At 45.5% G+C, this 13,286-nt stretch overlaps 1 protein-coding gene across 2 annotated transcripts in view; it reads left to right on the top strand.

Moving 5' to 3' along the window:
- LOC129833007 (gap junction gamma-1 protein-like) overlaps positions 1-12,384 on the top strand; it is a 66,585-nt gene extending 54,201 nt beyond the window's left edge. For both annotated transcript variants that reach the window (XM_055897219.1, XM_055897218.1), the window contains exon 2: positions 8,530-12,384. In XM_055897219.1, coding sequence (XP_055753194.1) covers positions 8,584-10,038 — 1,455 coding nt within the window. In that variant the 5' untranslated portion in view covers positions 8,530-8,583 and the 3' untranslated portion in view covers positions 10,039-12,384. The remainder of the gene's footprint in view (positions 1-8,529) is intronic.
- The last annotated feature ends 902 nt before the right edge of the window (positions 12,385-13,286 follow it).

Below are 13,286 nucleotides of genomic sequence, written 5' to 3'. Positions count from 1 at the left end.
GAAATAAATCCACAGGTGCACCTCCAATTGACTCAAATGATGTCAATTAGCCTATCAGAAGCTTCTAAAGCCATGACATCATTTTCTTGAATTTTCCAAGCTGTTTGAAAGCCACAGTCAACTTAGTGTATGTAAACTTCTGACCCACTGGAATTGTGATTAAGTGATATAATCTGTCTGTAAACAATTGTTGGAAAAATTACTTGAGTCATGCAAAAGTAGATGTCCTAACCGACTTGCCAAAACTATAGTTTGTTAAAAAGAAACATGTGGAGTGGTTGAAAAACAAATTTGAATGACTCCAATCTAAGGGAATGTAAACTTCCGACTTCAACTGTATATAAACTCAGCAAAAAAAGAAACGGACCATGTCTTTCAGGACCCTGTCTTTCAATGATAATTCCACAGATCTTCATTGTAAAAGGGTTTAAACACTGTTTTCCATGCTTGTTCAATGAACCATAAACATTTAATGAACATACACCTGTGGAACGGTCGTTAAGACACTAAGGTCACAGTTATGCAAACTTAGGACACTAAAGAGGCCTTTCTACTGACTCTGAAAAACACCAAAAGAAAGATACCCAGGGTCCCTGCTCATCTGCGTGAACATGCCTTAGACATGCTGCAAGGAGGCATGAGGACTGCAGATGTGACCAGGGCAATAAATTGCAATGTCTGTACTGTGAGACTCCTAAGACAGCGCTACAGGTAGACAGGACGGACAGCTGATCATCCTTGCAGTGGCAGACCATGTGTAACAACACCTGCACAGGATCGGTACATCCGAACATCACACCTGCGGGACAGGTACAGGATGGCAACAACAACTGCCCGGGTTACACCAGGATCGCACAATCCCTCCATTAGTGGTCATCCTGTCCACAATAGGCTGAGAGAGGCTGGACTGAGGGCTTGTAGGCCTGTTGTAAGGCAGGTCCTCACCAGACATCACCGGCAACAACGCACAAACCCACCGTCGCTGGACCAGACAGGACCGGCAAAAAGTGCTCTTCACTGACGAGTCGCGGTTCTGTCTCACCAAGGATGATGGTCGGATTTGCGTTTATCGTCGAAGGAATGAGCGTTACACCGAGGCCTGTACTCTGGAGCGGGATCGAGGTGGAGGGTCCGTCATGGTCTGGGGCGGTGTGTCACAGCATCATCGGACTGAGCTTGTTGTCATTGCAGGCAATCTCAACGCTGTGCGTTACAGGGAAGACGTCCTCCTCCCTCATGTGGTACCCTTCCTGCAGGCTCATCCTGACATAACCCTACAGCATGGCAATGCCACCAGCCATACTGCTCGTTCTGTGCGTGATTTCCTGCAAGACAGGAATGTCAGTGTTCTTCCATGGCCAGCGAAGAACCTGGATCTCAATCCCACTGAGCACGTCTGGGACCTGTTGGATCGGAGGGTGAGGGCAAGGGCCATTTCCCCCAGAAATGTCCGGGAACTTGCAGGTGCCTTGGTGGAAGAGTGGGGTAACATCTCACAGCAAGAACTGGCAAAGCTAGTGCAGTCCATGAGGAGGAGATGCACTGTATTACTTAATGCAGCTGGTGGCCACACCAGATACTGACTGTTACTTTTGATTTTGTCCCCCCATTTGTTCAGGGATACATTATTCCATTTCTGTTAGTCACATGTCTGTAGAACTTGTTCAGTTTATGTCTCGGTTGTTGAATCTTGTTATGTTCATACAAATATTTACACGTTAAGTTTGCTGAAAATTAACGCAGTTGACAGTGAGGACGTTTTTTGCTGAGTTTATATACTTGCAGTCTTGCTGTACTACTGTAATGTGAGACAGGTGTTAAAAACACTCCTGTTTATGTGCAGCAGATCTAGTAAACACACTTGTGGGAACGTACACCCTCGCGCACACACACACGCGAACACACAAACAAAAACACTCTAAAACAGCAGTATGCACAGCCTTCCTGACATGTACAGTACCTCTATCCCAGGCAGGCCTTTTATGGTCACAGTTATCAATACTGCACATATTTTATAGTGAGTCCAGGAAGGCAGCTTCAAACATTCCCATCTCTAACTCTCACTCCCTTTCCTCTCCTCTCCTCTCCTCTCCTCTCCTCTCCTCTCCTCTCACCTCCTCTCACCTCACGCTATTGGAGACACTAACCAGGGGTCTGAGGAGCTCCAGCACAAGGGTTGTGTGCCTATGGGCCCTGGTGAAAAGTAGTATGTAGGCAGTAGGGGGCCATTTGTGACACACCCTACAGTATGTCTACTAACAGCCAACAGCCAAGCCTCCACTCCCTCCAGCATTCAGCAGACCATGCTTGGCCTCCCTCTATCTGGGCTCCCAACCTTCCAGTGAGGGGGGAGGCAGGCGCTGTGGAGCTCCTTTTTAAACCTCAGCCCAAGCTTTTATTTCATGGTTGGGTTTACCTTTCAGTTCGACTCACAATGAGCCACGCACCGTTGGAGCTACTTAGCAGGAAGGTGTCACTCTGTGCAGAATGCAACCTGGCTCTGGACACCTGTTCCCTCACCACCCTCACACTCCCCTGGACGCAGGCAGGAGGGTTAGGGTTCTGCTCCAGTGCCTTAGCTAATGCGGGTCTACGGTGTGACTCCGTGCTCCACTTGTTTTGGCCAGGCCGCCTGCTGGTTTAACTGGTGCAGTTGGACTGGCTGCCTGGAGCCCACGGCTATCTTACATAGACAGGCTTCATCTCTCATCCATTTTAATGTAGCACTACACACAACACCACACCACACTACACAATGCTATTTACACACCAGAACATCACCGTTAAAACTTCTTGTCAATATGGGGGCGCTGTTTTCACTTTGTAAAAATTAGTTCCCAAATTAAACTGCCTCATACTCAATACTTGCTCGTACAATATGCATATTATTATTACTATTGGATAGAAAACACTCTCTAGTTTCTAAAACCATTTGAATTATATCTGTGAGTAAAACAGAACTCAAGTTGCAGCTAACTTCCTGTCAGGAAGTGAGAAATCTGAAATCGGGCACTCTGTTCCAGGATCAGTTTATTAATTTGCATGTAATCTATGAGTCGACATGCACTGCATACGATTTCCCCTATATGTCAGTAAGCAGTGAGAATTGGAATGGTGTTGCTAGGCAGATCTGAGGCCATATAAAGGGTCTTGGAACGTGGGGCGCACTCTTTTCAACGTTCGTCATGGCGCAAGACAGACCTCAGGATGGCATTCTGAAAAGCTCTCGTTATAGGCCTTAGATATATCCGGCTCTGATTTTATTCGATATAGGTGTTAAAGACATCAGAATGTAGTTATTTTAAACCGAGTTATATCAGTTTATATCAATATATTGCGATTTTCGAATATTTCTTTGTGCTGCGTTATGAAGAGTTGGGCACGTCTGGGCCACATAGCTAATGTTTGCCGCTAATTCCTAAGTTGAAGACATCAATCTACAACCGAGCAACGATGATTCTGGACAAAGGACCACTTGCACAAGATTCTGATGGAAGCTCATCAAAAAGTAAGAACTATTTATGATGTTAATTCGCAGTAGCGTGCTGTAGGCCTGGGGCCTGGGCCTTCAGTGAGGTCCTACACAGTCCCACCCGAATTAATCCACCTCTTATTACAGAAACGCAGTATAACCAGGCGTTGCGTCACCTTGAAATTGACATTTTATTCAGAGAATTGCAGGGGAAGAGTACAATACAGTACAGTTCAACTAATAGGCAAGAACATAGTCGAGTGCAACAAAGTTATATTAATATTCTTCTTCTATCCATTTCTGGTCCACAAACTTTGACCTTTAAGTCCCCCAAAAAATAAATACAGTGTGTTCACTAAACAGCGCATTGTCGCACCCAAAGCAGTTTCACCGTGATGATAAAGACACATAACTATTCAGTGAAAACAAAAGAAAGAAAACAAATAATTTGCAACATAGGCTATTTGCCATTTTATTTTGTTAACATATAGGGTATTTCATATTAACGAAATAAAATGCGAAACATACATACACATTTAATAAAAAATAACATGCATTGTATGCATGTTATTACTCACCAAAGACTGATTATTTGAACACAAAATCCTTCCTCCTTTCTTTCCTCAAGAAGACTTCAATGACTCTGTTGTAGTCTGTGCGTTTTAGTTCCACCAATAAGTCCTTTTCTATCGACATGGAGGCTAATGCTGAAAGCCGAGTCTGTCCAGTAGCATTTCTGGAATACGTTTGATTCGCTTTAAGGCCGAGAATGACCGCTCGACAGAAGCCGTGGAAACAGGGATAGTCACTGTCACACATGCCAATGTGTAAAGTTGCCCCATGTCCTCATTCAGATTTTTCTGCTTAAGGAAATCAAGGAGATCAGAGGGACTTTTCCCTTCAAAATCAGTCATAGCATACATTACAGTCAGTTCTGTTTTTAGCTTGGATAGGTCGAACAGTGTTCCGTGACTCTGTTAAGCTGGAGAAGGCTGTTTGCGGGATTTTTTTCCGGTAGGTCTGAAAGTGCCGGGGGTCCAGGAGGGAGAGAAACATTCATTTTTCGTGGTCTTGAAACCTGTTTCGTATCTGGCAAAGAATGTTGTCCAGAATATTGCTGTGGAGTTGTTGATAGTATGTGCGAGGGTCTCCTTGTGCTGGGCCTCTGCGTGCGTTGGGTGAACTTGAGATGCGCGCTGTGTCATCGTACATTTGACTGAACCTGCACCTCTCTCGCTCAATTGTGTCACAAAACTCGTTCACCCTTGTCAGGCAGAATTGTACATCCAACGTTTGTTTCTGTAGAATTCCAAAAAAGCACATCCGAATAATTAAAAATCGCATTGAATGTTTCAAGCAAAAAACAAAACTCAACATCATCCAAACATGCATTAAATCCATCAGCCATAAGCACAGTATCCCCGTCATGGTCATCATGATGTTCCAGTAAGTGGTTAAACAGCTCCTTTAGGGCAACTCTCTTTTCAAAGACTGCATTGACCAATCTAGATGTATATTGCCACCTCGTTGGTGCAACCTTAGGAAGACGACGCTTGCAGATGTCATCCAGCAGTTGCTTGCGCTTAGGGGATCGTGACAAAAATGCTGCAAGGCCATTGAGGTGGGCAAAGAAGACCTTGCATTCTTTAAGCTTTGAGGCTCTTTGAGTCAGTACTACATTTAGTCTATGTGCATAGCAGTGAATGAATAAGGCCATCGGTGCCCTCTCCTTAACTTTAGCCTGCACCCCATTGAGTCCAGATGCCATGACTGCTGCGCCATCAAAACACTGTGCCACAACTTTATCCAGACTACATTCATTTTCCTCCAAGAAACGGAAAATAATAGCGGCAATGTCATCAGCTCGCTTGCCGCTTGTCACATCTTCAAATCGGATAAATCGCTCCTTGACTCCTGTGTCCGTCACATAACGCAGGACGAGTGAGAGCTGTGCTGCATTTCCCCACATCTGTTGTCTCGTCCACCATAACAGCAACAAAGGGAGCTTTTTTAATCTCCATTTGATCTCTTCTCCCATCACTTCAGCAATAGCATAAATTAGGTCATTTTGTATTTTGCCGGACGTCCCAATGAACACTTTGTTAGTGGACAGGTGGTATTGTAAATCTGTGTTGCTTTCAGAAAGAAAAGAAAGAAGCTCCACGTAGTTCCCTTTGTTTGTGGAGTCAGCACTTTCATCGTGTCCCCTAAAAGAAAGTTCTTGTTTACCCAAAAACATGACACCATCAATGAGTCTTTTCAATATTTCCCTATTTTTCTTCACCTTTTCATTGTGCAGCTCCGTTGCCCTGCGCGATTGTTCATTGAGCTGTAGATCCACTCGGGTGTCCCCAAAAGTTTTCAAAAGCACCATTGCTTGTAAGTGCCCAGCCATACTTTGGTGTCTCGTTGCTGCCTTGGTTAGACAACTCAAGTTTGCAAAGCCAGTGTGGCTCCAAACACCAAATCGATCACTTGCAAATAATAGGCATTCCCAGCAGTACAGTTTGCAGTGCTTCTCGGAGCATGTGAGCCATTGACAGCGCTCATAGTTGGAACTTTGAAAGTGGCGAACGAACCCCTTTCCCGCCTGTGACAGGCTTTGTAGCATCGGTGTCGGGCGACCTCTCCTTACAATGTCTAACTTTTCTTGAAAAGTTTGTCTTGAGAATGGCGTTATAATTATATCCTCGACCAAATCGATATCTTCTCCTCCTTCCGCCATTGTGGGTTGAAAAAACAGCTTAGTCATACGCAAATTAATTTGTTTATGCCCATAGGACCTGCTTCTCAATATTGGTAATCCAATCAAAAGACGTGCACGCACTACGCCTGCTAGCTGGCTCCTGTGTAACACTGGAGCCAGCCAGCAGGCGTACAATAGCCAACTCTAAAGCTGATTGGTTGACACTAAATTTTCATTTCCATTCACTTTAAGCTACAAGCGCCCGCACTGTTGATTCTGAAGGCCTGAGGGCAGATTTTAGACCCCTGGCAACACATGATGGCTGAATATGATTGGATAAAAGATCTAACATAAAGGCCAGCCCTCCAAATCTCAACCTGGGGCTGGAAGCAGTGCAACCAAGAGGAAAGCTATGAAATTAAGAGTATAATTCTTACTCTGGGGAATAATTTAATACATATTTGTGGGAAAATATATTTAAAAAAAATATATATTCTGATGATGTTTAGGCCAGCAGAGAAGGCCTTGCTGGCCCTGACGGCCCACCACTGTTAATTCGTTGTTCTGTTGAAAAATGTAAAACTCATATTCCACCATTAATTTCAGTGCGGTCTCGCTTTAACGCACGCTGTATGTCGTAGTAACGTTAATTTTAAAAATCTAACACAGCGGTTGCATTAAGAACTAATGTATCTTTCATTTGCTGCCCAACCTGTATTTTTTAGTCAAGTTTATGATTAGTTATTGATTAGACCAGGTGCCTCTACCAAGATTTCTCCCGACATTTTGTTGGCAGCTTGGCTACTATTCTCATTGTATAACCACGATTTGTGCCGCTAAATATGCAAATTTTCGAACAAACAATATATGTATTGTGTAATATGATGGTATAGGACTGTCATCTGATGAAGTTTTGAGAAGGTTAGTGAAAATGTAATATCTTTTACTGGTTTATTCGCTATCGCTAACGTGCATGAATCAATGCTGCTGTGTGGTTGGCTATTGTAGTAAGCTAATATAATGCTAAATTGTGTTTTCGCTGTAAAACACTTAAAGAATCTGAAATATTGGCTGGATTCACGAGATCTTTGTCTTTCATTTGCTGTACGCTGTGTATTTTTCATAAATGTTTTATGATGAGTATTTAGGTAATTCACGTTGCTCTCTGTAGTTATTCTAGTTGCTTTGGTGAGAGTTGTGATGGTGGCTGCAATGTAAAGCTATGATTTATACCTGAAATATGCAAATTTTTCTAACAAAACATATGCTATACAATACATATGTTATCAGACTGTCATCTGATGAAGTTGTTTCTTGGTTAGTGACTATTTATATCTTTATTTGGTCGAATTTGTGATAGCTACCTATGCAGGAAAAAAATGGTGGAGAAAAAAAAGTTGTGTCTTTTGCTATGGTGGTTAGCTAATAGAAATACATATTGTGTCTTCCCTATAAAACATAATAAAAACCAGAAATGATGGCTGGATTCACAAGATGTGTATCTTTCATTTGGTGTCTTGGACTTGTGATTTCATGAACATTTTATTATATGATATCCCTGTGGCTTTAGGCTAGGCTATGCTAGTCAGCTTTTTTGATGGGGGGGATCCCGGATCCGGGTTTGTGACTCGTTAGAGGTTTTAAGTCAACACAATCTGCACCTCACAGAGAGGAGCAAGAGGATTTATTCCCGGAGAGAGAGAGAGTGTGTGCTTGTGTAAAATGTGCTCTGTGATAGCTCAGTTCCTATTGGGATTATTTTGGCTCCTCTCTGCTACATTTGAGCATCTTTTTCTTAGGTTTGATATCCTATTGTTTGGTTTGATATCCTACAGCCCCTCAAAATACCCCCATTTATTTCACTGTGCTGAAACTGTGTTGTTGGGTTGGAACTTTTATTCATTTGGGGTATACCAGAGAGTAGAATGGATCTAATGCATGTGGAGATTGCAGTCTGTCTCAATTTCAGAGAGAACACTTGTTTGGATTTAGGCTTTTCTATCTGTCTCCTCTCCTCTCCGTAATTGATCTGTGACTCCTTCTGTTGAACTTGAAGAAGCAAAGCTTCTAACTGTACTATCTCTACATTCCCTGTCAAAATCCTCTCACTCATCCGCTTTCATGATAAGAAATTGCTGGTAGACAGTACGTTATGTATAATCTCCTTTCATATTTGACTAATTCTCTCTTTCTCTCTCTCCCTCTCTCTCCCTATCTCTCATCCCTCTGTCTTCATCACTCCCTATTCTTCTCTCTCTCTCTCCCTCTCCTCTCTCTCTCTCTCTCTCTCTCTCTCTCTCTCTCTCTCTCTCTCTCTCTTCATCACTCCCTCTTCATCTTGCTCTCTTTCTCTCTCTCTGTGTGTGTGTAGAGTCTGTGAGCAGGTGAGTGCGGGACCCTGTCTGCCCCACTGTCCAGTGACATAATGAGCTGGAGCTTCCTCACGCGGCTGCTGGAGGAGATCCACAACCACTCCACCTTCGTGGGGAAGCTGTGGCTCACCGTGCTTGTCGTCTTCCGCATCGTCCTCACCGCCGTCGGAGGAGAGTCCATCTACTACGACGAGCAGAGCAAGTTCGTCTGCAACTCGGGCCAGCCGGGCTGCGAGAACGTCTGCTACGACGCCTTCGCGCCGCTGTCGCACGTCCGCTTCTGGGTCTTCCAGATCATCCTGGTGGCCATGCCATCTCTCATGTACATGGGCTACGCCGTCAACAAGATCGCCCGGCTGGACAAGGGCGGGGGAGGGATGGCCACTGAGACAGGGAGAGGGGGCTACACCCATCGGAGGCCCAGGAAGATCTGCTTCGGGGCGCAGCAGCACCGGGGTATAGAGGAGGACCAGGACCAGGACCAAGAGGATGACCCTATGATCTACGAGGTGCCTGAGCCCGAGCCCCCTCGCCGGGTCGACCCGCTGGCCCCGCGGCCCAAGCCCAAGGTACGCCATGACGGGCGGCGGCGTATCCAGGGTGATGGGCTGATGCGTATTTACGTGTTGCAGCTGGTGACTCGCACGGCACTGGAGGCGGGCTTCCTGGCGGGCCAGTACCTGCTGTACGGCTTCCGCGTCATTCCCGTGTTCGTGTGCTCCTTCAAGCCCTGCCCCCACAGCGTGGACTGCTTCGTGTCGCGGCCCACGGAGAAGACCATCTTCCTGCGCATCATGTACGGCGTCACTGTGCTCTGCCTCACCCTCAACGTGTGGGAGATGCTGCACCTGGGCATCGGGACCATCTGTGATATCCTCCGCCGTCGCCGCTGCCCGCCCCAGGAGGACGAGTACCAGCTGGGGCTGCTGGGACCCAGCGTGGGGGTCTCCGTGGGGGTGCCAGTCCCGGAGCCGGGCACGGGGGGAGGGGTGGTGGGGGACGGGGGTGCTGACTACGTGGGGTACCCGTTCTCGTGGAACGCCCCGTCGGCTCCGCCGGGCTACAACATCGTGGTGAAGCCGGAGCAGATCCCCTACACGGACTTGAGCAACGCCAAGATGGCGTGCAAGCAGAACCGGGCCAACATCGCCCAGGAGGAGCAGCAGCAGTTTGGGAGCAACGAGGACAATTTCCCCACGGGAGGGGAGGCCCGCGTGGCCCTCAACAAGGACATGATCCTGCATGCCCATGACCAGCTAGAGGCAGCCATCCAGGCCTACAGCCAGCAGCACAGGGCAGAGGAACACCTGGGGGACAACCATGATGACAAGCCCCGAAGCAACATCACCCAGGCCCAGGCCCAGGCCCAGCCTCAGCCGCAGCCTCACAAGGAACGCAAGCACCGATTCAAACATGGCAAGGGGGGCAGCAGTGGAGAAGGGAATGGGAGCAGCAGCAACAGCAGTAGCAGCAAGTCAGGGGTGGGCAAGCCTTCTGTGTGGATTTGACCCCGTACACACACAAATAGACAAACACACACACACACACTCCAGCCCTGGCCTGAGCCAGCACTGACGGAGCCCCATATCCCTGTAGAGTATGTGTCAGTGGGGAAAGGGGTGGCCCCGAAAACGCCAGGACCGGCCCTGAATGAAGGGCTGAGGTAGTGGAATGTCATGTTGTCTTTCTGTGGATATTTCAACACCATGTTGTGCCTTTAAAAATCCCACAAGCTGGAGGAGACTAGCCTACAGTAGTAGTATGTCAGTGTGGACAGGTAAGGACCGGTGTGTCAGGAGCATTAGGGATTTTGTAGCAGGCGGCAGTTTGTCTGGGCTGTCGCTGTCTAACCTAAAACACCCCGACACAACTCTTTGAAACAGTCTCTAGTGTTTCTGAACTCTTCCAATTCTGAAGCAGACACTTGTTCTCTGTTGTCTTTCTACTGTCCCGTCTTCCAGTAGCCTGATGACTCACACTAAATTATTCTGTAGTTCGCTGCACACTTTAGTCTGAGCCTGCCACCGTTGAAGTCATTTGTGGTGACGAAGGGCACAAGGGGCATTGTACAAAACAAAGTCATCAGCGATTGGATCGTCTCTAACCAATCAGAGCCCATGGGCGCCGCTTTACTCACGTGTGTTCTGGCTCTGGCCCAACCCATCGGTTTCTGGACCAATCAGATGGCGTCGAATGTGTTTGCATTCGGTGAAGGGTGCTCAGATCCAGACTCATTGAGGAGAAGAAACTAACATCCGTGGGCGTGGCATAGCGTTTGGCCGGAGCAAGGATTCTGGGCAACCAGGCAAGTCTTCCAGAGGATATTGGGCTGAGAAAATTACCATATCTTTATCATCATCTTTTTTTTTCTTCTGATGCATTTATTTTTATCCCGTCCGTTTTCTTGGTGATCCTGACTTCCATTCCAGATTTCGATCAAGCTAATTTGTTGGCTGACTTCCTACAAAGTCACAGACTTTGTAATACATTGGCACCCGAATGAATGAACATCGTAATGCAATGAATGACATCGTAATACAAAGACAGTTTAAAGAATGACTTTATAATGTAATGACATCACAATACAATGACATCATAATGCAATGACTTCATAATGCAACGACTTCATAATGCAGGGATGATAATGAAAAGGTCAATCATAATGTGGATGTTCACCTTCCCTGAAGGCTATTGTGTATCTATTATCTCTCCAAGGTCACTGATGTTTAGTGTGTGCGACTTTATATTTGACCCAGGCCAAGTCTTTGAGTGCATGCATCTTCCAGGTGGAGGGACAGTTCATGGCTTGATCAGATGAAAGTGGTCAGGGATATATGGTTGATTTAGACGGAGTCTGGTGAAGAGTGCTACTCTTGTACCCAATGGAGTTCCCCTCCTTCCCAATGTGTATGAGAATCAATTATTCTCACCATTAATTAATACCATTTATTGACAACTCCCTCTGTAAACCTGCAATCTTTTCACTTTATTTTCTTTGTGTTTCTCCGTCTCTAGTTCTCTCCAGTTTGGACCTGTGTAAGGTTTTGTCAGTACTGGGTTGGCATTTTATCTGTCTGGTTATTGAGTGCCCCCTGGTGGTACAGCTTTTAAACTAAGGATATATCATCCCCTTGGTACAATATGGCTTACTTTAAGTTGCTATCTTACTAGTACTTACTAATGTCGAGTTACCAATGATCACCCAGCATTCCAAACACCTGAAGTTAGTCTCTCCCGTTACACAGTAGACTACTGTTTCCTTTTCAACCTCTTCCTTACAAGTCTTCCGTACAGTGTTCTATATGAGACCAACAAAGCTGGAAACCCCCCCAGCTCTCTAAGCTAGCTGTGTTGATGATCTGCCTCTCTGTTCTCCTCTGTCCGAAGTATTTCTCTGAACTGCCATATGGGGTTCGTCCTAAATAGCACCCTATTTCCTATGGGCCCTGGTCAAAAGTACTGGAATATATAGGGAATAGGGTGCCATTTGGGATGAAGCTATAGAGACCAAACACTGTTCGTGTGATGAAGGCAGCGTCACTGCCATTGCCAAGACAACGTTAGGCTACTATGCAGCCAGGTTGTGATGTAGCTTTGCCAAGGAGTACTGTGGCCGTGCTACCTGAATCACAAAGGAGAAGAACATGTGTATGACCAATCCTTTGTATTTTTTGTAAAAGTTGCTATTTTTTCAAATTATGTCTGTGTGTTTTGGTGTGTTTAGGGAGGTCTAATGTAGCAGAGGGGAAATTGGTTTCCTTTTTCTTTTCTTTTTTGACCAGTTGTGTTTTTCAAACTTTTTTTTCTTCAATAAAGATTTTTAAAATAAACAATAAAGATTGTATTTACAGATATCTCCTAGAATTGGTTATTTTATTGCCTTCAAATTGTAAAGATAATATATTTTTTATAGGTACAGTAGTTGTGTATCATGTTGTTGATGTGTAAAATAAAAAATGCAATTGCCAAATGTATCCTTGTATGGAAATAGACTCGTATTTGCAATGTAGCAAACTTCTGGGCCCATATTCAGAAATCATCTCAGGGTAGGAGTGCTGATCTAAGATCAGTTTGGCCTTTTAAATTGTAATTACACTCAGTGTACAAAACATTATGAACACCTGCTCTTTCCATGACATAGACTGACCAGCTGAATCCAGGTGAAAGTTGTGACCCATTATTCATCCCACTTGCTAAATCCACTTCAATCAGTGTAAATGAAGGGGATGAGACTGGGTAAAGAAGGAGTTTTAAGCCTTGAGACAATTGAGACATGGATTGTGTATGTGTGCCATTCAGAGAGTGAATGGGCAAGATAAAATATTTGAGCGCCTTTGAACGGGTTATGGTAGTAGGTGACAGGTGCACCGGTTTGTGTCGAGAACAGCAGCGATTTTGGGATTTTCACGCTCAACAGTTTCCCGTGTGTATCAAGAATGGTCCACCACCCAAAGCACATACAGTCAACTTGACAGAACTGTGGGAAGCATTGGAGTCAACATGGGCCAGCATCCCTGTGGAACGCTTTCGACACCTTGAAGAGTCCATGCCCTGATGAATAGTGGCTGTTATGAGGGCAAAAGGGGGGGTGAAGGTATTCTTAATGTTTTGTACACTGAAGATCAGCATTACTACTTTGTGAAAACGGAGCCCTGAACTGTATCTTATTGAAAAGTTGTGAGTAGTGCTGACCAGCTGTGTGTGTAGGAACATGACCGGTTTTGCGAATGGGGGAGAAACTGCCAAATCTTCCTTG

Source organism: Salvelinus fontinalis, chromosome 34 (genome assembly GCF_029448725.1).
Source record: "Salvelinus fontinalis isolate EN_2023a chromosome 34, ASM2944872v1, whole genome shotgun sequence".
Taxonomy (NCBI): domain Eukaryota; kingdom Metazoa; phylum Chordata; class Actinopteri; order Salmoniformes; family Salmonidae; genus Salvelinus; species Salvelinus fontinalis.
Note: the sequence above shows the minus strand (reverse complement) of the source record. Positions and strands in the feature narration are given on the sequence as shown.